The following is a 25,770-nucleotide window of genomic DNA, read 5'->3' as shown; positions in this document are numbered from 1 at the left end:
AGGCCCCGATAAGACAAAGTAAAACAATTCAAACGAGAAAACAAACGGCCTTATTTATGTTAAAAATGAACGAAAAACAAATATGTAACACAGAAACAAACGACAACCACTGAATTACAGGCTCCTGACTTGGGACAGGCAAACACATGAATAATGTGGCGGGGTTAAACATGTTTGCGGGATCACAACCCTGCCTCTAACCTCGGACAGTATAACAGTACAACATAAGAACGAACTATAAAAAGCAGTTGAGAAAGGCTTAACTCACCAGATAGACAAATAATACAAGTGGACGTGGCCGGTACTTATACATTCCGACACAAAAAGACACAATGAACAGATCTGAGAGTACTCACAGTTATCTGACAGCTAGTTCAAAGCCACTAACAACTTATAAAAATGCATCAATCCGTACACATCCAACATCCAATGGATTTAGTGTAAAGGCGTGATAAACAGCCAGAGAAAAACATGCTCTTGTGCAATGCAAAGTTACAGGTATCGACAGATTGTAGACCTATGAATATGTATATAACATACATGTACTAGTAATATTTAGTTTGCTTTTAATCTACTGATAACAAAATCAATATTTATACCAATAAAAACAATATTCAATGATCTTCTTCCAGTGTTGAATAGGTAACCTTTTAGAATAAGTTTATTTAAAGGAGCGATAAGTTAACATGGATCATCTCCATTTCCGTGCACGGTTAAGAACATTTCTGTAAAAATGAGGATGTGCTATCCCGTTACAAATGAGTTTTCTACAGGTACAACCAAACTTCAAAACCAAATCTTTATACCTATGGAAAAATTTAGTAAAGGTTTTAAGTAATTTATAGTAACGATATCCCTAGTTTAATAATTTACCAGTAATACATAGGTTGCGTTCGTTAAAATCAAAATGTAAAACTTGTTTATTATAAATCTTTCTTTTCGAGGACTGAGATTGATATGTATAGGAAATAATAGAAAATTCATGCAATGCATCATGATAGTCTACAAAGTTCAAGCTTGCATTCGATTTCCATTTGTTCAAGCTGACGTATAGTCATATTGGGAATTTTTTAATTTGTTAAAAAACAACTAGCACATCTCAAGAAAAACTAATTCGCACCTGAATTTTTGTATATTTCATAGTTTATTCAAAAATACTTTTTAATTATAGGGGACGTTGATTCATTTGTTACAAAGGGACTGTGATTTGTATAATTGATTTGTTCCAAAGAGATATATAAGATCTATCTTTTACAAAACGACAAAATTTGTCATGAAGCCAGTGAATATGCAACACTATAATTCTGTTTATATAACGCATGTTCTCTGTAAATATTTGAACAATGCATGCATTTTCATAAGCGTCAATCTATAAATGATCGCATCATGTTATAATGATAAATCTCATAGAGTTTTACTTGTAATGAGGTTTCTTTGAGATCAGAAGACCATTTTTTGGCATCCTATCTCAAGCTGTTTCGTTTTGTCTCTTTGATATATAAATGTTCGTGTGTTGTTATATTAAAAAATAAAATTTTCAATGAATATAATGAATTATCGCGAGAGGTGTGTATGTGGGTCATACAATGAATATAATGAATTATTGCAAGAGGTGTGTGTGTGTGTGTGTGTGTCATACAATGAATATAATGAACTATTGCAAGAGGTGTGTGTGTGTGTGTGTCATACAATGAATATAATGAATTATTGCAAGAGGTGTGTGTGTGTGTGTGTCATACAATGAATATAATGAATTATCGCAAGAGGTGTGTATGTGTGTCATACAATGAATATAATGAATTATTGCAAGGGGTGTGTGTGTGTGCCATACACTGAATATGATGAATTATCGCAAGAGGTGTGTGTGTGTCATACAATGAATATAATGAATTATTGCAAGAGGTGTGTGTGTGTTTCATACAATAAATATAATGATTTATCACAAGAGGTGTGTGTGTGTGTCATACAATGAATAAAATGAATTATCGCAAGAGGTGTGTGTGTGTGTGTGTCATACAATGAATTATCGCAAGAGATGTGTATGTGTGTCATACAATGAATATAATGAATTATTGCAAGGGGTGTGTGTGTGTGTGTGTCATACAATGAATATGATGAATTATCGCAAGAGGTGTGTGTGTGTGTCATACAATGAATATAATGAATTATTGCAAGAGGTGTGTGTGTGTGTCATACAACGAATATAATGAATTATCGCAAGAGGTGTGTGTGTGTGTGTGTCATACAATGAATATAATGAATTATCGCAAGAGGTGTGTGTGTGTGTCATACAATGAATATAATGAATTATCGCAAGAGGTGTGTGTGTGTGTGTCATACAATGAATATAATGAATTATCGCAAGAGGTGTGTGTGTCTGTGTCATACAATGAATATAATGAATTATCGCAAGAAGTGTGTGTGTGTGTGTCATACAATGCATTGTACAGGAATGATGGACCATTGAAAGAGATACAAAAGTCATACAAGTATGAATGTTAACAGTATATTAAGATTTATTTGTAAAATTATATCCGCAAGTATACGTTGGCAGTTGCTGTACATCTTGTTTATCTTCGTCCTGAGCGTGAAACAACTCGAGCTGAAACATAAGGTTAGAGTTGAGAGAAGAGATCAAAGTATTAAAAAAACAACATACATTGATTAGCAATAGAAGGTAACCAATGGATACAGGAAAATCATATGGCAAAAACAATTTCGCGAACATTTACGAATAAATTATTTGAATCACGGCAATCATGTATAGCAAATCAATGTGTGTGCATGTAGCATTCATATTTATACATAAATTGAAAGGCTCTTTCTGATTTATTTTCACCTCTAACATATCTTGTGTTCCATTAATATACTAGTATTCAAAAGTATTAACAGTATCATTTCAATTTGTTTAAAAGCTGTGATCAGTGTGAATCTTTTTCTGCCTGTCTATCTATAAATACCATTGATAAAACTTTTAAAATTTTTATAGACCATAACTCAATTTAAATAAATAACAGACGACCAAGCCAAAGTAAGCAATCTACATGATCGATTTATTGTTTTTTTCAAATCTAGATATCTTTCGCAACAAAACATGATATATATCGTCTATCTCAACTTTTAAAAAACATACAAGACTAAGAAATGACAGATATATAGAAATATTCATTGAACAAAAAGAGAAAATTCTAAACTTTCTATATTACTGTTGGGCATATATTTGTACGACTTAAGTGCAACAGTCCACAAAACACTACGCAGAAATATAGAAATCAAAACCGAACTATTCTGAATATTGAGTAGGCAATCAGGTTCTACACAAAAGTAAGCAGTTCCCACCAACCTAACTTAAATAAAGACTTACGTCGCTTGTTGCATTTACATTTCTCACATCCATCAGAACCAACTTTGTATCCATATTCACAGTATAAATTGCAAGTCACATCGGAACAATGGGCTGAAATGAAAAAGTATATGTTTCAGAGTTTTGTACAGCAATTTATACTGTTTGCATTTAATATACATTTTTGTCTAAGTATCATTAACTCTAATGGTATGAACCAATTAATTGATATGTAAAGAAGAAGACTTGAGTCCGAAACACATTGATTAGATTGTGTTTAATTGTAATATGAAGACGAAAATTTAAATTAACGGCACTGACAGAACGATTTATAATAGTCTTTTTGTCTATAACATCCAAAGAGGTAAAACACTATTTAAATGATTAGTTTTTGATTTTTTTATACAAACATTTATGATAAAAGAGATGATTTTTCGTTTCCTATTGTTAATTATCCATTTTTAGATGGCGACGTTCCCTTGTCACCATCTTATGGTGTTTATATATCTCAACGTGTACGATTCGCTCGTGTATGTAACAACGTATTAGATTTTAACGAGAGAAATTTATGTATTACTGAAAAATTATTACACCAGGGTTTTCGATATCACAAACTTGTCAAAACATTTACTAAATTTTATCACCGGTATAAGGAAATAATTCGTAAATATAACTCAACATGCAGACATCTTATACGTTCAGGTATTTCACATTCAAATTTTTATGGAAACATTCTTTATAAAGCACAACAATGTCAGTATTCTCATCAGAAACTAACAAAATCTTTAAATAGACTTACTTAAAGGGGATATAGTTACGATACTGTTGCCAGGTCATTAAAGATTGCATATTTTGGCTTTAACATTGATTCACTGATAGGGTCTATGCATCGGAACTAAACACATTTATTTCTAAAAAAAACAGTTGTTGGCATGACACGGGTTATGTTCTTCTCATATATTTTATGATAGTATGATACTAAACCCCTAACGGGAGGGATTGTACCTGATATTCATATGATGAAGACATAATCTTTCAATCAGTTTAATTGAGGTCTGGAGCTGGCATGTGTCAGTTAACTGCTAGTAGTTCTGTTGTTATTTATGTATTATTGTCATTTTATTTATTTTCTTTTGTTACATCTTTTGACATCGGACTCGGACTTCTCTTGAACTGAATTTTAATGTGCGTATTGTTATTCTTTTACTTTTCTACATTGGCTAGAGGTGTAGGGGGAGGGTTGAGATCTCATAAACATGTTTAACCCCGCCGCAATTTTGCGCCTGTCCCAAGTCAGGAGCCTCTGGCCTTTGTTAGTCTTGTGTGATTTTTAATTTTAGTTTCTTGTGTATAATTCGGAGTTTAGTATGACGTCCATTATCACTGTACTATTATGCATATTTTAGGGGCCAGCTGAAGGACACCTACGGGTGAGGGAATTCTCGCTACATTGAAGACCCATTGGTTGCCTTGGGCTGTTGTTTGCTCTATGGTCGGGTGGTTGTCGCTTTGACATATTCACCATTTCCTTTCTCAATTTTATTGATCAGTTATTAATCCGTGGTCGTGGAATAATTGGATATGACACATAGTTCCGTCGAATAGCACTAAGTAGAAACCGCAATTGGATAGTATAGTACCGTTGAATTATTGTTAGATTAGGTCGAAAACGACATCATATGGTGTCAATAAAAACAAAGTTATAGGCTACTCAACAAAGGATAAACCACTATGTATGAAACGAAATGATTAAGCTAATTGTATAGACTTACGTGGCTTGTTGCATTTACATATCTCGCAGCCATCAGCACCAATTTCAAAACCATGTTCACAGTTCATATAACACATCGCATCGGAACAATGGGCTGTAATTATAAAGCATCACATTTCATTTAATCGTGATCATTTCTACATGTATTAATAGGACTAAACCGTTGTCTTAGAATTAGTCAAAAAGACATACAGCTGAATCGAAAACTCTAAGAGGAAGCTGAGATGAAACGATACTTGACAATTGAATTGTTAGATTAGGTCGAAATCGTTATACAATTGTGTCCATTAAAACAAAATTTGAGATTACCACATTTAACAAAAAATAAAACACACAAGATTGATAGGAAATAATAGAGTGTAAGACTTACATGGCTTGTTGCATTCACATATCTCACATCCATCAGGTCCGACTTTAAATCCGTTTTCACAGTACATTTCACACATAGCATCGGGACAGTGAGCTGTAATATCAAAACATATATAACGTTTCAGTTTTCTTACACCTTTATCTGATTTCTGACATTTAACATACATGTATCTTGTTTTCACCGACATCAGCATGTAGTTTTAAGTAAGAAGGAAGATTCCCTGGAAACCTTTGTGACCAGTTCATTTCTGAAAGTTTGCATTGTTCTTTGACATTTCATGCAGGTGTATGTGATACAGAAAGTGTCCTTGAACTCTTTGTGGATAGTCTTTATTTTTCACAGTTTACAATGCATTTTTACAAGTGTACTTTTGCCATGGAACACAATATCCTTTTTGCTCAGCTGAATTCTCTTCTTTTATGGCTAAAACAAATCGTTATTACTGCTTTGGATTACGTTTTTCCATGATCGTGCAATGCTTATGTAGATGCATATAACTTTAGGAGGTGCAGCAAGTGACTGTACCATTTTTGTAAATAAAAAACATGTTTAATAAGATAATGTGAATACCTTTGTATGTAGGATAGGGAAGCCATAAACGTTAATGGATGAAAGCATATAAATGTATCTAATGAAATGTTTAAGCTGTTTGTATTGACTTACGTGGTTTGTTACATTTACATATCTCGCAGCCATCAGCACTAATTTCAAACCCATGTTCACAGTTCATATAACACATCGCATCGGAACAATGGGCTGTAATTATAAAGTATTACTTCTGAATGGATATAGAAACACTCAACTTATTTAATACAGATCAGTGAAATTTTTGCCACTGGACGTTAAGCAACCAACAATCAATCAATGTTTCTTAGCTTCGTTTACAAGTACATGTATCAAACAACACTTCTTCCTTTTTTTCTGTTGTGATAAATTTGATAAAAACAAATGCTATACTTGCCTTTAAATTTTCGAAGGTGTGCAGCATTATCAAAAAGTCTTAAGACCCGAAAGTCGTCTAAATACCATGAAGAATGGAGTGTTTTCGGTTCTAGTAAGCGCAGCGTGGACAGCTGGACTATGCTGTACACATATTTAGTAACACATTTGATAACTAGTAACACCATGGTTATTTATACAATTTTTTCTTTGAAAATTACAGAACATTTGGTTTAAGTTTGACGATTGAAGTTCAAACTCAGTGACTGTTTTTAAAAAATAAAAACACTTCTATTGAATATGAAATAATTTGGCTGTTGGTTTGACTTACATGGTTTTTTGCATTGACATATCTCGCACCCATCAGCACCAATTTCAAACCCATTTTCACAGTTCATGTAGCACATCGCATCGGAACAATGAGCTGCAATAGTAAAACATTCGCCTGATTTTGATATAGTAAAACAGTAATAAGTAAAACAGTTTTTTTTTAATGGAAACAATATCTACAGTTCATTTGACAGAGATCAACTCTCCACGTAAATATATGTTAAAGGTCACTGTATTGAACAATACACAAAATATGGTTGAATGTGAATAATTAAGCCTATTCTAAAGACTTACATGGCTTGTTGCATTCGCATATCTCACATCCGTCAGCGCCGACTTTAAATCCGTTTTCACAGTACATAGCACACATCACATCAGAACAATGGGCTGTAATATTAAAACATAATGCCTGATTTGGATACATTAAAATAGTAATAAGTAAAACAGTTTAAATTTTCTAATGGAAAAAATAATAACAGTTCATCTAATAGAGATCAACTCTCCACGTAACAATAGGTTAAAGTTCACTGTATTAAAACGACACTTATATTTATGTTGAATTTATATGAGTAAGCATATTCCTAAGACTTACATGGCTGGTTGCATTCACATATCTCACATCCATCAGTACCGACTTTAAATCCGTTTTCACAGTACATAGTACACATCACATCGGAACAGTGGGCTGTAATATTAAAGTATTACTTCTGAATTGATATAGAAACACTCAACTTATAAAATACTGATCATGTTTCCAAACTTCGCTTACAATTATCTATCCTTCCTTCTGTTCTGATAAATTTGATACCAACCAATGATATCTCTGCCTCCAAATTTTTGAAGGTGTGCATAATAAACCAAAAAACCTTAGGACCTCGAAAATCGTTGAAACAGAAAGTAGAATGGCGCGTTTTTAGTTTTTTTTTATATCACGAATCATGAACAAATAGACTGCGTTGTAATAATATTTAGTAATACGATACTAGTAATTATTGACAAAATGTTTCCTGTTGATAATTACTTAACAATTCATTTAATCTTGTCAATTAAAGTTCAAACTCAGTGACTGCTAATAAGAATACAAACACTTCTATTGAATATGATTTGGCTGTTGTTATGACTTACATGGTTTTTTGCATCGACATATTTCGCACCCATCAGCACCAATTTCAAACCCATTTTCACAGTTCATATAACACATCGCATCGGAACAATGGGCTGTAATATTAAAATATAACGCCTGATTTTGACATAGTAAAATAGTAATAAGTAAAACAGCTTTTTCATTTGAAACAATAATAACAGTTCATTTGATAGAGATCAACTCTTCACGTAACGTTATATTGAAGTTCACTGTATTGAACAATCCACAAAAGATGTATGTTGAATGTGAATAATTAAGCCGATTAAAACGACTTACATGGCTTGTTGCATTCGCATATCTCACATCCGTCAGCGCCGATTTTAAATCCGTTTTCACAGTGCATATAACACATGGCATCGGAACAGTGGGCTGAAATACGAAAACATTTATTTATTGGTTTTGTTATAATTCCATGTCATTTTTTATCATTTTTATTTAAGGTTTCCCTTTTTGTCTATTTAATACCCTTTTATTTTTCAATGAATGTGACGTAACTGTTGATACGTTTTTTATTTTATATCAATGACAGGACATGCAATTCAGATGTTAAAATTAATAAATATTTAAAAAAACATTTAGATTATGTAGATCATGAATCTAAGAGGCACTTTGAATAAAGATGGGAACTCGAGGTAAATTAGATTGTGTTGATGTGTAGTATTGAGAGTCGAGCGTAATAACAGAGTAGCTGTCAAAAGTATGACAGAGTAATTGAAAGAATTACTAAAAGGAGATTGTTTATCTTTTTCATCCAAAAGGAAAATACATCAACTGTCTATCAAATACAAAAGTATTAACAGCATAACGATAATTTGGAAAACACTCAGGAGAAGCCGGGATAAAACGATATTTGACAGTTGTTTGATAAGATAATGTTGACAATTTCCAACCTTTCATGTAGATAATGTCAATTAAAAACAAAGTCTGATGTCACAATACTTGACACAAAGTAGCAGAAGCTGCATGCAAGCTCTTGCACATATAATAAGTTCGAAAATGTATATATGTTGTGTTTTGTGTAGTGCGGTTTGTTTGTTTGTCTGTTTTTCTTTTGTAGCCATGACGTTGTCAATTTATTGTTTTAAATCTATGAGTTTGGATGTTCCTTTGGTATCTTCGGTCCTTCTTTCATATAGATACATATCAATTTAGCAGGTGCAACAACTGTCGGTACCATTTCACTAAATAATGTTCAATGTAAAGGATGAAAACTGTCAACGGAATTTAATGTACTTTTTAAAGCTTATAAATGTATGTCATGCAATGTTTAAGCTGTTTGTATTGACTTACGTGGTTTGTTACATTTACATATCTCACAGCCATCGGCACCAATTTCAAACCCATGTTCACAGTTCATATAACACATCGCATCGGAACAACGAGCTGCAATATTTAAAGCATAACTCCTGAGTGAAATCCAACTTTGCTTTTATAGTGGTGTTTAATTTTTAAAGACACGTTGCTTATTATATTTGCAAATATCACATCGATATATAGTTTTGAGACTATTAAACAAAACAGAATAAAAACTATGTCGAATAATAAACAATTTAGATATAATTGTATGACTTACATGGCTTGTTGCATTCACACTTCTCGCAACCATCAGCACCAACTTTAAAGCCATTATCACAGTACATATAACACGTAACATCAGAACAGTGGGCTGTAAAATTAAAGCATTCCTTCATTGATTCAGCTTTTTGTAAGATGTGTATGTTAACAAAAAAACCCGAAAGGTCGTTTAAACAGAAATTAAAATGAAATGTTTTCAGTTCTGGTACGCGAAGCTTGGACAGATGAACCCCAAAAGGTTATTTATAAAGAAAGTAAAATAGGGCGTTTTCAGTAGTGGTAAGCAAAGCATGGACAGATGGACTGCGTTTAAATCATATTGAGTAGCAACGTATTCGTGATTATTGATACAATTTTTTAATTTGAAAATTTCGTTTTATCATGCAAATCTTGTTTTCCTAAGCGTCTGATATCACCCCCAGTTTTTTTGTGGGGTTATTGTAGCTTAGTGTTTAGTTTTTCTATGTTGTGTTTTGTGAACTATTATTTGTCTGTTAGTCTGTTAGTCTTTTTCTGTTTTTAACAATGGCGTTGTCAGTTTATTTTCGATCTATGAGTTCGACTGTCCCTCTGGTATCTTTTGCCTCTCTTTTGTCAATTGAAATTTCAATTCACTAATTTAATTTTCTACCGACAAAAACGCTAAAATTGAATATGAAATAATTTGGCTGAGAGACTTACATGGCTGGTTGCATTTACATATCTCGCATCCATCATCACCAGTTTGAAACCCATTCTCACAGTACAAATTACATGTGACATCGGAACAGTGGGCTGTAATATCAAAACATATATTATAATTGTTTAAGTATTTTTAAAACTTTGTCTTATTTCTGTCAGTTAACATGTCTTGTTTCCTTCGGCAGTAGCGTATCAGAAGGTGCCTTGGAACCCGTTGCGAACAGTTTTTTTTTCTGACAGTTTACATTACACTTAGACAGTGACAACAGTATGCAACTGTAAGTTATTTTGTCTTTTAACGTTTTTGGATTCGAGCGTCACTGATGAGTCTTTTGTAGACGAAATGCGCGTCTGACAGGTAACAAATAATTTTACGTGTGTACCGTGTGCATGGCATGTAACATAAATATCCCTGTTTGGTCAGAATTCTCATCATTTATTGCTAAAGCAATGCGTGAGTACTGTTTGAATTTTTGAGTTTCTATTGGCATACAATCCTAATATAGATTTATATAAATTAATAGGTTGCAACCAGTGTCGGTATCATTTTATTAAACTACTGTTCAATATGTATATGGTGATACATTTGTTTGTAAGATATAAATGTCATCAATGTTAACGGAATTTAAAGTACTTTTATTAGCATGTATATGGTTAATGTGTCTTATAAAATATTTAAGCTAATTGTATAGACTTACGTGGCTTGTTGCATTTACATATCTCGCAACCATCAGCATCGGTTGCAAATCCATATTCACAGTACATAAGACATGTCACATCGGAACAATATGCTGTAATAATAAAGTATAACTTCTGAATTTGATATAATAACATCCAACTTTATTAAATACACATCATGTTTCCAAGCCTCGCTTATAAGTAAGTCATCACACTTTTTCCTACTGTCTGTTCTGTTACATTTTGTATCAACTAATGATATCTCTGCTTTGAAAATTTTGAAGATTAGTATGATTAACAAAAACCCCAAAGAGCCCGAAAGGTCGTTTAAGTGAATACGAAAGTAGAATGCAGTGTTTTCAGTTCTGGAAAGCGAAGCGTGGGCAGAAGAACTGCTTTGTATTATAATTTAGTATCATCGTGATTATTGAAACTATTTGAAAATTTGAAAATTATATTACATTTCATTTTATCTAGTCCGGTCCAAGCTTGTCTGTCAAAACAGCCGTTGGACGAGTAATCTCGGACATCATTTTATCATGCGAATCTTATTAATTATTGTTCAATTTCAGTGACTACATTTAAAAACAGAAACACTTATTTTGAATAGGTAATAATTTAGCTGATTGAATGACTTACATGGCTGGTTGCATTCACATATCTCGCATCCATCAGCGCCGACTTTAAATCCATTTTCACAGTACATTTTACACATAGCATCAGGACAGTGGGCTACAATATTAAGCATATTTGATATTAAGGGCATACGATACAGTTACAGGGGAGGTAATGATGTTGCTAACGTGAAAAGACGCAGGTTTCGGCTAATTTTCATCTTTCAAACTGATTTAACTTGAAAACGAGTTCATGGACCCTTTTTTGTAAAATGGCATTTGGTTTGATTACGTATGAAGATTATGTGTACCAATTTTCATGAAAACGTAAATAATGCATTTTTTTTTTAATTTGATTAATATACAGCAAAAAATGATGTTTTTCCTACATTTATGAACATTTGATAAATTTGAGTTATTTGTAAAAATAAAATGTACAAATTTATGCAATATTTATATAACACATACATTATAAATAATTTAACAGAAAACAGATCGTGTTTATCTATTAAAACAAAAAAAGTTATGTATTTCTATCGAAAAGAAAAATACGTCCACAACTCATATTTTGAGGACATATCTGAAATTTGGACCTCAATTTACTCGAAAAGTAGCACATGAATTGATTGATTTAATCAGGTAATAAATAGCCTATATACAAATATTCATCAAAATTTAAATACGGATCAAAACTGTATCTTATGCCTTTAAAGCATAATAGTTAGTCTAGAATTTTCAATTTTCAGTGAAGGAGGGGGAGGGGACTCGGTGGCCGATAGGTCTAAGTAGTTACTAATCACTAGTCAGGCAACGCTCGGGTTGTGAGTTCGAACTCCGCTCGTGCGGTTGCATTCGACTACAATCTTGATAGACTAGAATTGTCAGTTTTCCTATCTAAGTTCGGTGGTATTCTCTGGCACTCTGATTTTCACCACCTAAACCATCGCCACGAAACAGCCTAGAAGCGATGCTAAACAGTTGCGTTAAAACACAAAAAATCAAAATCAAATCAATATTCAGTGAAATTCGGGCACACCCTTTGAGTTTTATCATTGATACAGCTTTTCGTTTTGAAAGTATTTATAGTATTTTATGATGCCAATAGTGTCAATTAAAAAGATTTTGTTAGTTACTGCTTTCATTAATTTCAAAACACGTAATATTTCAAATGAAAAATTAATATAACTTTACTTACTTATTGGTGGTGATCTAGCCTAAAAAAAGAAAACGAAAAATATAAATTAGATTTTTTTTAAACAACTTCCTTTCATGGGATAATGAGCAATGCAATCATACATGCTGAATATCTTATATCAAAAAATCTTATTTGATTCGAAGAACCAGTTTATATCTTGATATCACAACATAAACAATGTTGATATTAGTCCAATAGTAACATAACCATTTTGTCAATGTAATATGAATTTCTTATAATATCTGATCAGATTGAGTGCGTGTAGTATAGTTAAACTAGATACTGGAGGGCTAGTATTAACAATTTTATTTGAAATATTTTTATTTTCGGAACTTAAGAGAAGAAATTCGAGGATTTCATATACATAAATTTCAGACAAAACCTGCATTTATGCAAGGGAATATTTCAAGATCGTTTAAAAAGAAACAAAACGGACGCTAAGGCAGCAACCATTTGATTTTCTGGGGGGGGAGGGGGGTAAGGGCTATGGATATTTTTGGAGAAAAAGAAATTGTTTCCAGTTTTTGGAGAAAAAACAATTTGTTTTTGACCCTGAGAAAAAAAAATGTTTCTTTAACCCTTAGCTGCCACTATATGTAATGCTAGAATTAAAAAAATAGTTTGTCAGAAAAAAATCCATACCCCCCCCCTAGAAAATCAAATGGTTGCTGCCTTAATGAAAAGGCTTTGACAATTTACCAAACTTCGAATGAAGATAATCATATAATCACAAATATTACTCATTGAAGGAAACAACAGAGTTTTTATTTGTATCTGTAGATATAGAAATACTTGGTTTTAATTTCATTAGAATCGATGGCTCGCTTTACATGCTTCCTTTCGGATCGTGTTGTAAAAATTAAAAAAAAAAAAATCCGCAATAAAATACGTTTCAATATTGATCGAAAAAAGAGGAGTTACACACCATCGTTTTTTACCGAGAAGAATGGCATAACACTTTTTAAAGCCAGGCAAGTAAATTGAACATAACAATGTAAAAAAATAAAAAGTTCTAGTAAAAAATATTTTTACAATTGAAAATAAATATCGAATGTTTACCTGAATTCCGATGACAGCAACGACGAGTAGTAGAATGTATCGACACATGATGATTCTAGTTATAATTTAATTCTTACACCAATACGGTTTTATAGTAACCGTAACAGATGGTTAGCAATAAAACAAACTGACCGTACGTATGGACAAGATTATCGCACCGATATATCGCATGCTGTATTATCTCATTATAGTCTTTACGTCCATTTTGTAGCCTAGGGACCACAATCCTACACACTACCATCACCTATGTGTAAACCTTCCAGATAACTGCTGTCGAAAACACTCACTATTAAATATAAATTATTGTTATATTAATTTAAACATAATTTTTATTTCAATTAAGATTTTCCTAATTCAAGAAATTCCAGAACATCATTCTGCTAAAAATATCTGAATTCTGCTGTTTATTCTTTTTCGAAAATAGGATAATATTCTAAATGATTCATTTGACTATTTTTTTATTATCATAATAGTTATTATCAGTACACAGCAATTTATAAGACTTAGACACGCCAAATGCGAAACAAGCCAACAGAGAACAATAAGGGAGCTACCATTTGATTTTCATGGGGTGGGTGGGGGGTAGGATGAAATATTTTGTTCTGCCTTTTTTTTTAGTTGTTATCTCTGTCCTGCCTATTTTTTTCACTCTATTCGGTCCTGACTTTTTTTTACACAAATTGTCATCCTGCCTTTTTTTTTACCAAGTAACTCATCCTGCCTTTTTTTTTACTCAAAACTCCTGTCCTACCTATTTTTTCAAATTTCATCCTAGCCCCCCGATAAAAATCAAATGGTAGCTCCCTAAGGTCCGGACGTATGCTAAAAACAATAAACAAAAATAAAATTTAACAGACAGCAGCCAACAACAACCCCTTGATTATACAGCCAGGCTCTTGATTATGGATAGGCAAATAATGAAAATGTATGGTATATTTCACGTTTGGTTAAGAAGTAAAAGTTCAATGTACATAATGTTATCCAAGCACTTTTTTAATTTACAAGAAATTTAGAGGTAGCGGGTGGTTTATTTTTTTTAAGGGGGAGCAAGAGTTAAACCGTATATATAATTTATTAATTCTATTCTTTCAATTAGAACTTCAGAAAGACACAAAAGTAGGAGGCAAGCACACATGGAATATTTTTTCCATCATTAAAATAATGCATTTTTTGTAATTACAGAAAAATAAAAGAAACCTTTTATATGACCCACCTTAAAACACTTTTCCATTACAGAACAGGAGTATATGAAAGTACAGAAATTATAGATAATATAGATCATAAAGGTTATTGGTTATGCATCGATGATACAAAATTAGTAAATGCACTACAAAATTTTAAAAAAAAATTACCAAAGAACTAAAGTATGAACAATTATACTATGAGTTTTGCTTACTGGAGGTCGTGCAGTGCTCTACCATGCAGTTCACATCTTTGTGACTTGGTTTTATGTGGATAGCTGGTACAATTTAAATGCTGATTTTGTCTCACGAAACCACGAGGTATGTTACATTGTAGCTCTCTGAATTTTCCTTAGCAGAACCATTTGATCTCCGGGTTTTACGTATATACGCGTTTTATACACAACAAAACATAGAATATATATTTATTAAGATATAATAAACTAAGATACATACTACATGATATACATACAATAAAATAAACATCATTTGGCGTTTAGCCGTCTCGGTTGTTGTCACAGTGATTGATTAATTCCCAAGCTTGAGAATCATATCAATCGGAAGATCTGAGTTCATGCTTGAACTTCTGATACGCTAGGACACTAACTTTAAGTTCATGCTTGAACTTACTGATGGACCTGTTCTTGTTTATGACTACAAGCATGTAGATCAAAAACGTCAGTGAAAGAAGTCCATGCATGGACTGACTTAGAACAGGGATCTGTTGTTAGTTAGTGTCCGGAAACTTTTAGCACGTGTCTGGTCTATTTAAAATTTAACCAAATTACTGCTATAAGTCCCATTAACTGTGACAAGCAACTTATACATCAATAACTCTGCATCAAATTTGGGGAAATTGAGTTAATAATAACGAAAATATGCGATCTAAAAGATATTATATACCGAGACAGCAGTTTAATAGTACATTATAGATTTCTAAATATAATGAAACAATGGTGGTGGTGGGGAAGGTGGTGGTTAGTCTATATAGAATCGACCACACTACTCCATTGCAAATTAATAATGGCATCGGTCACGTGCTATATGACTTCACTCTTCATGCATGAGGCACCATAAGGTGCACGCGTGAAAAATAGTTTTGTGTGTATAAAACCAATTTATTAAGGTGAACCTATATAAATAACCATTTATACACAACAAAACATAGAATATATATTTATTAAGATATAATAAACTAAGATACATACTACATGATATACATACAATAAAATAAACATCATTTGGCGTTTAGCCGTCTCGGTTGTTGTCACAGTGATTGATTAATTCCCAAGCTTGAGAATCATATCAATCGGAAGATCTGAGTTCATGCTTGAACTTCTGATACGCTAGGACACTAACTTTAAGTTCATGCTTGAACTTACTGATGGACCTGTTCTTGTTTATGACTACAAGCATGTAGATCAAAAACGTCAGTGAAAGAAGTCCATGCATGGACTGACATCAGGACTGACTTAGAACAGGGATCTGTTGTTAGTTAGTGTCCGGAAACTTTTAGCACGTGTCTGGTCTATTTAAAATTTAACCAAATTACTGCTATAAGTCCCATTAACTGTGACAAGCAACTTATACATCAATAACTCTGCATCAAATTTGGGGAAATTGAGTTAATAATAACGAAAATATGCCAAAATACAGTTGATGACTGGTTTTTAAAGGAGACAACTGAACCCCAAATGAAGATGATTACTGTAAATTCAAATTTACTGAGTGCGTATGGCAGTGATGAACTCTCGCATTAATAGATGATACTTTGTATTCTACAGATTTTCTAAAATCGCAATGATAAATGCACGCATCAATTCTGAATTTACAGTATCTTTGAACAAAGATTTGTTACTATATTAATATATCTGAATATGTGAATGATATACAAATGAACTTAATATCAGATGCGAATAGATGAATAGCAATTAAAACGTCCATCACTAATCGTTTATCAGTATGTAACTCCAGCGTGCTGGAAAACATGGAAATTTTATAGTGATAAGCACAAGTGTTCTGATTAACTACTGTCTATCTCAGCGGGTCGTGAGAAGAAATATTACGACTTGATGAAATCAAATGTTCTGCTTGACCTTAACATAACTTTCATAAACATGTCAATGAACTCTGATCATAATGTTCTCAGCATCTGCTATACTATAATGTTCTTTATCTCTCAAGAGCTTTATCTACATAGTTAATTAGTAAGTTCAAATATCAACACAAATCGGGAACTGTCATACTGCTATAACTGGTTTAAATGTTTAACCCTTGTCTCATTCATTGAAAATGGTACGTCACTGATAGCAATTATAAACAAATGTATATGCTTAGCAATTAATATACACATAATAAATGAAGACAATGAAACATCAATATATTTACATAATATGGGGATTATTATGCCCCAACACTATCGAAACACACTTAAAACCACTATCAGATTAAACAATGGGGATTATTATGCCCCTGAAACACTGATTAAAAACGCAATTGATGTCGTTGTGTTGACCTCATAAACACGATGAACTGATATGTGGTAATGAAACAGTCTATATATACTCTAAGGCACTTACAATATTAAATCAAGATAAAAACGTATGCGATTGAAATATTCCTATGTACAATAAACACTAAATCTTCATTCGAGTAATGCTTGTTGAGCTTGCTGTATCGTTGATAAAGATGTTCTGATATAGCGAGTATAACACTGTGAACTCCACCGTCCGAGTGTCTGAATAAGGTGATCTTCAATTTTTGAACCTGCTGTGGTACTTGCTCCAATGCGAAAGCTGTGACCATTATATAAGTCTGAGTTGTATCCAAGTACGGCAAGTATAATCTTTAGAGAAGAAATGAAGTAGTTTCGTGTTAAAGCTTTCCTATTTTCCATCACAAAGAAAGCGTCTTGTGATTTACTATCTTTGAATTTCCTAGAACGATAGTCCATGTAACGTTCCAGAGATAAGACTGGACAAACAGAAACTCCCGACGCAAATAAATGAATGTCAACACCTTCACGGAATGGGTCTGTTTTCGAAGCTTTCAAATGAAAGGTAACTTTATCCTTAAGGAATCGGATATCTTCGATACTCACATTGCATTCTGAATCAAACGAATGTAATACTGTAAATTCCCCACATCGGAGAAATCCAAAATATGCCGTGACACACGCTGCTTCCAGAAGAATGTCTACATACGGAGTATAATACCCTTTCCTCAACAACTGACAAATGTCCTTGAGTACCGTGAAGGTAATTGGCAGTCTAGGTTTTGTTGATTTTTTCTCATTTTTCTTTATTCCTCTATATAACGCATCGAGTCGATAAAGTTTATCAGAACTGCCGCTAAATATTGAAGTCTTCCCATTCTCTAAGTATTTATATCGTATTCCACATATATACATTTTAATAGTAGAACATTTCAAGTGCAAGTTTTTAAAACAATGCGTAGCGAAATGAATAAGAGATTCTTCAGTTAACGGAGGCATGTCTGAAATAAGCCAAATCACTCCAGTCATTCGTAAAAAGGTTGCATAGGCAGAATACCCACACTCATACTGCGTACGTGTTCTGGGAGCTATTGAAGTTTTGAGTAAACAACTTACACTATTAGTCAATTCCACATTACGAGTGAGAAGTGCGGACAAATCATGGCTTGTGCATCTGCTTCCGGCGCTTCTTTCCGGAACGTCTGAAAATCAAATCGAGAAAGTGAATCTGCAATCACATTTTTAACACCAGGGATATGCTTACTTGAAAATGTAAAATTGTTAATTGCAGCTAACCAAGTGAGTTTACGCATTAGTTTCATAATATCTTGCACTTTGGAGCGTCCCTTGTTTATAATATTAACAGTAGATTCATTATCACAATGAAAAACTATTCGTTTTCTCGTCCAAAGTTTGCCCCAAAGTACTGCCGCCACTACAATTGGATACAATTCTCGGAAAGCCATAGACATATCAGAATCAAGTATATTTTGTAACTCTGGTGGCCAAGAACTACAAAACCAATGTCCCATGAAGTAACCTCCAAAGCCAAGTGTTGAAGCAGCATCTGTAAACAATTCGAAATCCGCTGAATTGGTAGTGAAAGTATCATAGAAAAAGGAGACGCAGTTCCACTGCTTAAGAAAAATATACCACATCTTTAAATCATCTCGACATTCGGCTGACAGTGTAACATAGTAATTGAGATTGTTAACTTTAGTCGATAGGTTAATGAGATAAGTTACAAAAGTCCGTCCAGGTATAATAACTCTTGCGGCAAAATTGAAATGTCCCAAGAGTTGTAAAAGTTCTCGTTTTTTAATAGAACGTCGACGTAGAAATGTTCCAATGAAATAAATAATGCGTTCAACTTTATCTTGTGGAAGTCTAGCTTCCATCTTATCTGTATCTAAAATAATTCCGAGATACTCTAGTGTGGTATTTGGACCTACAGTCTTTTTCTTAGATAATGGTATATTCAATCTATTAAAAATTAAAGTGATAAGTGCCATAGTTCTATCTCCTGAAGTGTCTGATGCTTGAACAGTTAAAAAATCATCAAGCAGATGAAGTATAACTGGAATATTGTAATTGTTCTTGGCTATCCAACAAATTGCCACTGACAAGTTGTCAAATATTTTAGGTGATGATCGTGAGCCAAAACAAAGACGCACATAATAGTAATATAAATTTCTCCATTTAATACAGTATAAATGATGCTGATCCCTTTTGATCCCTAATTGCTTGAATGCATCGGCAATGTCCGCCTTATTTAGTATTGATAATCGTCCGAATTCTTTAATTGCGTTGATTGCATCATCTATTTTAACGTATGACAGCGAGCATTGCTCTTTATCGATTAAATCGTTAATACTAAAATGATCTTGACTTTCATGTGGAGACGACAGATCAACTATTAACCTCTTTTTTCCTGAATATTTGCCTTCCACTATACCTATTGGGCTCACACGATACCTATCAAAAGGGAGCTTTTTGAATGGCCCAACTAGATAACCTTTATCGACCTCTTGTTTAATTATAATATCAACGCTGTCTGGATTTCGGAAAGCTGATTGTAGATTTTTACATTCAACTGTTGGTAATTCTGTTTTCGACACCATGGTATCAAAACCGTTTGTTATACCGTCTAATAAATATTTTACAAAATTTCTATCCGGATGTTTTGCTAATTCTTTTTCAAGGTTATTTACATTGATGCAAGAAAATAGATAATCATCATTCATATCGAGTCACCTAGATGTTTTAACGTTCGGCTTATCAGCAGTTTTGTTTTGATTACTAGCACTGGTATCCTTGTTGTTACCACATGTCTTGAAACCGTGACCTCTACTTTTACACTTGATACACGCATGTGTAAACTTGCATTCTTTCCATTTGCATGTTCCATAATTGAAATTATTACAAAGGTCAAGACCCTCTGCTTGAATGATATTTCTCCCATGCCTATCTTTTGATTTATCTACAACACGACCGTTCGTCGTGGCTTGTGGGGCGCAAGGAGGAGTTTCTTGATAAACTTGTTTTTGGCAGAATTTCGTTGTGTGGTCGTAATCTCCACGTAGTTCACATTCTCTACTTTGTAACCCATTCATAACTAGATGTAATAGACGGTCGTCTACCTTTCCCCAGTTAATTGCAATATTATGTTCAATAATAGCAGTGGCGGCCTTAGCCGAAAACAATTTGTGGTATTTGTAAAATCTTTGTCCATAGTTATAGGCTATATCATTTATATCGGCCTCGTACTGATCTAATTCATCTCGCCGTTGAGGATATACTTTACAGATAATATTCCTAAACTTCCTGAAGGCCTTATTGAACTCATCAAGGGTCAATGTTTTCTCTAGACGAGGATCCTTAGGAGCAGATAACTCTACAGTTAGCCCTTCAGAAACGACAGTGCGTGTTTGGGGAACCTCATTTTTTGGGTACAATAAAAGAGAAAGGTTTATATCCTTACCTTCTAGAATTTGCTTTCTTAAAGAAGTAGACACGTAGTCCATTTTTGGTAGGTCCTCTGCAAAAACAATCCCTTTAGAAGTGTCAACTTGTCTTTGGAAGGTTTGTTCCGCATTTACAGAAGAGATTGGGGTCATGTGTCCGTATGTGGCTTGATATGCCGAGGCAAAGTCATAGTTTGACTTTAGATTCTGCAGACTACTGTTTGATGAAGCATCTTTATTGGCTAGAAGTCCTACAACCATAGATGACATAGCCGACATAGCTTCATTTGCCGACTTTAGTGCGGAAGTAGAATCCTTTAGCATGTCTGCTGTTTGTGACATTGTATTGTTTTCATTTACTGGTTGATCAGTGTCCACGTTAGGTTGATTTTCGGCAGCAACTGTCACTTCATCTGTATTACTTGATTCCGTAGAACCATTTTGACCACTTTCTGTTGAACTTGCTAAGTCCTTTTGATTGACAAAATACAATTGTCGAATCATGTCTAATCTCCAAGTAGATTTCACTGTAATCCCCATACTTTTTAAATGGGTAACATACTGTTCTTTGGTCCAATGCATTGGATCATTTGGATCATGTCGCGCTGGTCGCTTTCGACTACTCATTGTTGAAAGATATTGATAGTCCAGTAAATATGAATTTTGTGTATAAAGTTAATCATGAATGAAAATGAAATGATATAGAGTTTAGTCTATATAGAATCGACCACACTACTCCATTGCAAATTAATAATGGCATCGGTCACGTGCTATATGACTTCACTCTTCATGCATGAGGCACCATAAGGTGCACGCGTGAAAAATAGTTTTGTTTGTATAAAACCAATTTATTAAGGTGAACCTATATAAATAACCAATATAAAAGGATTTCATCATTATTATTTCAACTACATTTTGTACTTCTATGACTGTGACGGCTTTAACAATACAGATAAATGACTTGCTTTTAATAAGGAATACACATCATGAACATTGATAAGTGCAAAGATAATGCGAATATCAAGCAGTCAAATAATACTAGAGGTTACAAGAGCGCAATTATAAGATGGTTCTCAGAATAGAATCATATACGGCTTCTGATTGGTTGATACAGGATTGGAATTACAAATGTACTTTTATATGAAAGCTTATCAAATTAGGTTTACAAATTGCCGAAAATCATATTCACATTTTACGAAGTTTAGAAAATATCTTACATTTCTGTACGTCGGAGCCATTAAAAATATGCCTTTTTCATTAAGCGAAAACAGTAAACGATTTTTTTTAACTGCATTTTAAGTCAATTTGAGCAGTATGACCCTATCTTTTATTTAGTTGTATCGAACACTGGCGTTTCTAATAACAGGAACTGCTACCCGTTTTTCTCTCGTTTGTGTAGTCTTCGAGGAAAAAAAATACGGAACACTAGTGGTACCCTATGGAACATGCATTACGAATAATTGCGCTCTTGTAACCATAATCTAACTGGAAGTAATCTTTTATAGAAATATGCTCGAGGGAATATGTCGTATATGTGAGTGGAAAAATGAGAGATGGGGTTTATCGAAATATTGACATTAATTAAATGTCAACCATTTGAACAAAAACGATAATTAGGTCATGTACATGTATGTTAACTTCAATTCTCAATGTATACTTTAGAATATTGCATCGATCTTCATTCTACTTATTTATGATAAATTTAAGCTAACTTAGATTTTTTTTGTAACCTTGCGTTTTTGTTTGACATCTGTGGTAAGATTGCCGCGCAGATAATAAACAAATGATCATTTCAAAAAGACAAGTATGTTTTTATTAGATTTCTATTTCGTACATGTTTATTTTATCAGATTTCGAACCGGGATCGTGGTTCATGTACCTAGCAGTGCGTATTTAAATGATTAAAACACCTGTTCCTCTGCGTTGTCCGAATTTTTATTATAAAAACATGGAAGATGAGCCTAAGGCTACATTGTACATGGTTAATATATAGCCAAACAATTAATGCTATTGTTTGTTCTGCAACGGCTTTCGTTCCATAATTTCTTTTCTCTAATAAATATGTTTTTAAATTTAATCGGTTAAACAAATAAAAAATTTACTAAACAATATAAACGGTTAGCATTTAGAATAAAATACTATACGAATTTGAAAAAAATATAAGAAAAAGAGATATCCAAGCCTTATATTTGTTTGAAGTTTTGTACATAAGGTAACAAATACCTTTCCCGGGTTTGTAAGTGTAAGAAACATTCAAATTTCGTGTGTAAAAAAGGGTTAAAAATGATATGTAAACTTCATGTTGCAGATTTGAGCATTACAATTATAATGTATCGTCTTACATACAATAAGTTTAAACAACGACCCAAAATATGAGCTATTGCCATTAAATAAATGGCATACGCCGTCTGTCAATGATTCTTTAGATTTTCACAATTTTTAAAAATCATCATTGCTGACACATCTGGGTCATTATAAATAAAGTAGCAATCATGCTGTAATAAATTAATAAAAGACAATTGTAAGTTAACTAACACGTGGAACTTTAATTTTTAGTAACATTGGACACTTATTCGATTATAAAACATGATTGCTCTACATTTAGGTGCTATTTTTGCCCAACTTGTCTAAGTCAGAACTTTCGTTTAACTCATGGTAATGACGTATTTTGAGTCATATTCGGTGAAATTGTATCATATACAAACTGTGAGGTGTCTAAGTACCTTTAATTTTAGACATGATTACTCAATACAGAAACCAATTATCATTTTGATAAACACAAAACAAATCTCTATTTGTAAGGTATAATGACACATCTTAATGACAAACAAACATAAAGCTTTACTTGCAGAAATAGTTGTGTGTAGCTTAATGTACCAAAACATGAACGGAAAACAAATATGTAACACATAAACAAACGACAACCACTGAATTACAGGCTCCTGAATTGGGACAGGCACATACATACATAATATGGCGGGGTTAAACATGTTAGCTGGATCCCAAGCCTCCCATAACCTTGGACAGTGGTGTAACAGTACAACATAAGAACGAACTATAAAAATTAGTTGAAAAAGGCTTAACTCACTCGATGGATAACAATATAAATACGAGTGGACGTGGTCGGGTACTTGTACATCTCAACAAAAAAAAGGCACTCAGTACATTCCTGAGAGTACAGCTACTGCCATCTAGTTTAAAGCCACTAAAACTACTAAAAAAATAAAGTCTATAGTCTGCTTAAAACAACAATGGATAAACAAATGGCATCATTCATAACAAAATAATTTACGAACGACAAATACGAACTCATAACAACTACTTAACTACATGTACATATTCCTGACTTGAGATAGGCACATGATAATGTGGAATGGTCAATATAAATAAGAAGGTGAGGTATGAGTGCCACCAACTCGCTATCAAAGTCATAATATATATATAAAAAAGTAAACAATTATAAGTCAAAGTATAACCTTCAACACAGAGCCTTGGCTCACACCGAACAGAAGCTATAAACAGGCCCACGATTTCTAAAGGCAGTGGCTGTTTGACCGGCACCAGCAAAATAGAAAATTTGCTATTTGACCGGCACCGGCAAAATACCAAATTTGCTATTTAGCCGGCTCTGATTAAAATATATCTAACTGGAATCAAAATTTAAGAATAATAATTTAATATCAAAATATTCTATTTAAAAACTTTTGTTACTGTTAATCATATAAACACTTCTTATCTAAAAAATTAAAAAAAAAAAACTGTGTACACATCGAAAATTTGACAAAAATAAAAATATGATGAATCTATTATGAATAGAAGTGAAGTAATAAGATAAATTAAAAATTAAAATACAAATATGATAATAGTCACTTTGTAGCTATACTACATTCCGGAAACTATTATACTCTTTTCGTTTACGGAACCAGCATTGTGATTGGGTTGCCGAAGCAATCACAGAATTGTCTTTCAGTACCATGAGAAGACTTGAGAAATACAATTATAATCAAGCGATAATCTGGCTTGGTCTTTTGAACATATACCGAAATTAAACTGACACAAATAAGAGAACACAAGACACAGCATAGAAAACTAAAAACTAAGCAACACGAACTCCATAAAAAACTGGTGGGTAATCTCAGGTGCTCCGGAAGGGTAACTGTTCAGCAGAGACCGTAATAAGTTGAATCCGGCCAATGTTATAAATGCTTACTATCTATATCGGATGTGCTTGAGTAAAATAGAATTTATTTATTTCATTTTGAGAATGACCAAGTAGTATCTACGTTTAACCACTACCCCAGTTTTGGCTGTTTTGTTAGCCGAGTCAAAATACAGATCGCTTTTCAAGTATTATTAGGATATTCTTAATTATAGAAAACAAGTATTAAAATATAAGAGTGTATTTTAAAAGATATCTTTTTTTTTAATTGTATACTAACTAGGATTGTCAGTATTCGTACCAAGGTCGGTTGTTCTGTCCAGACACTAACTAGGATTGTCAGTATTCCTACCAAGGTCGGTTGTTCTGTCCAGACACTAACTTGGATTTTCAGTATTTCTATTGAAGGTCGCTTGTTCTGTCCATACACTAACTTGGATTGTCAGTATTCCTATTGAAGGTCGGTTGTTCTGTCCAGACACTAACTAGGATTGTCAGTATTCCTACCAAGGTCGGTTGTTCTGTCCAGACACTAACTAGGATTGTCAGTATTCCTACCAAGGTCGGTTGTTCTGTCCAGACACTAACTAGGATTGTCATTATTCCTACCAAGATCGGTTGTTCTGTCCAGACACTTTGGCATTCTCCACCAATAAAACTAACCACCATAGAATCGTCAAATAAGTTACAGTAAACACCAGTCAATAATTCAAATAATCTACAATTTTCATACATTACCGGGTTAAAAAATGTACATGAGAAGGATACAATAT

The 25,770-nt window shown here is 33.2% G+C and overlaps 2 protein-coding genes across 22 annotated transcripts; both read right to left on the bottom strand.

Annotated features, from left to right (window-relative positions):
• Positions 1 to 2,490: 2,490 nt before the first annotated feature.
• Positions 2,491 to 13,902, bottom strand: LOC134680700 (cysteine-rich motor neuron 1 protein-like). Of its 21 annotated transcripts, XM_063539867.1 has the most exons (17): positions 13,700 to 13,902; positions 12,641 to 12,659; positions 11,471 to 11,563; positions 10,852 to 10,944; positions 10,154 to 10,246; positions 9,471 to 9,563; positions 9,188 to 9,280; positions 8,174 to 8,266; positions 7,879 to 7,971; positions 7,346 to 7,438; positions 7,048 to 7,140; positions 6,755 to 6,847; positions 6,148 to 6,240; positions 5,485 to 5,577; positions 5,116 to 5,208; positions 3,365 to 3,457; positions 2,491 to 2,602 (listed from the first exon to the last, which is right to left on the bottom strand). In XM_063539867.1, the coding sequence occupies exons 1-17, from the start codon at positions 13,745 to 13,747 to the stop codon at positions 2,571 to 2,573; spliced, it is 1,401 nt and encodes a 466-aa protein (XP_063395937.1). In that variant the 5' UTR covers positions 13,748 to 13,902; the 3' UTR covers positions 2,491 to 2,570. The 21 variants fall into 21 exon arrangements, with proteins under 21 accessions (XP_063395937.1, XP_063395946.1, XP_063395944.1 ...); XM_063539876.1 differs by lacking the exon at positions 11,471 to 11,563 and having other exon boundaries at positions 13,700 to 13,826; XM_063539874.1 differs by lacking the exon at positions 6,755 to 6,847 and having other exon boundaries at positions 13,700 to 13,825.
• Positions 13,903 to 17,338: 3,436 nt separating this feature from the next.
• On the bottom strand, positions 17,339 to 21,605 carry LOC134680699 (uncharacterized). Its single transcript, XM_063539866.1, has 2 exons — positions 20,856 to 21,605; positions 17,339 to 18,576 (listed from the first exon to the last, which is right to left on the bottom strand). The coding sequence occupies exons 1-2, from the start codon at positions 21,463 to 21,465 to the stop codon at positions 17,525 to 17,527; spliced, it is 1,662 nt and encodes a 553-aa protein (XP_063395936.1). The 5' UTR covers positions 21,466 to 21,605; the 3' UTR covers positions 17,339 to 17,524.
• Between the last annotated feature and the right edge of the window lie 4,165 nt (positions 21,606 to 25,770).

The sequence above is a fragment of the Mytilus trossulus genome, chromosome 8 (assembly GCF_036588685.1).
Source record: "Mytilus trossulus isolate FHL-02 chromosome 8, PNRI_Mtr1.1.1.hap1, whole genome shotgun sequence".
Taxonomy (NCBI): domain Eukaryota; kingdom Metazoa; phylum Mollusca; class Bivalvia; order Mytilida; family Mytilidae; genus Mytilus; species Mytilus trossulus.
The sequence above is the reverse complement of the archived record's forward strand: the minus strand, read 5'-3'. Positions and strand labels throughout refer to the sequence as shown.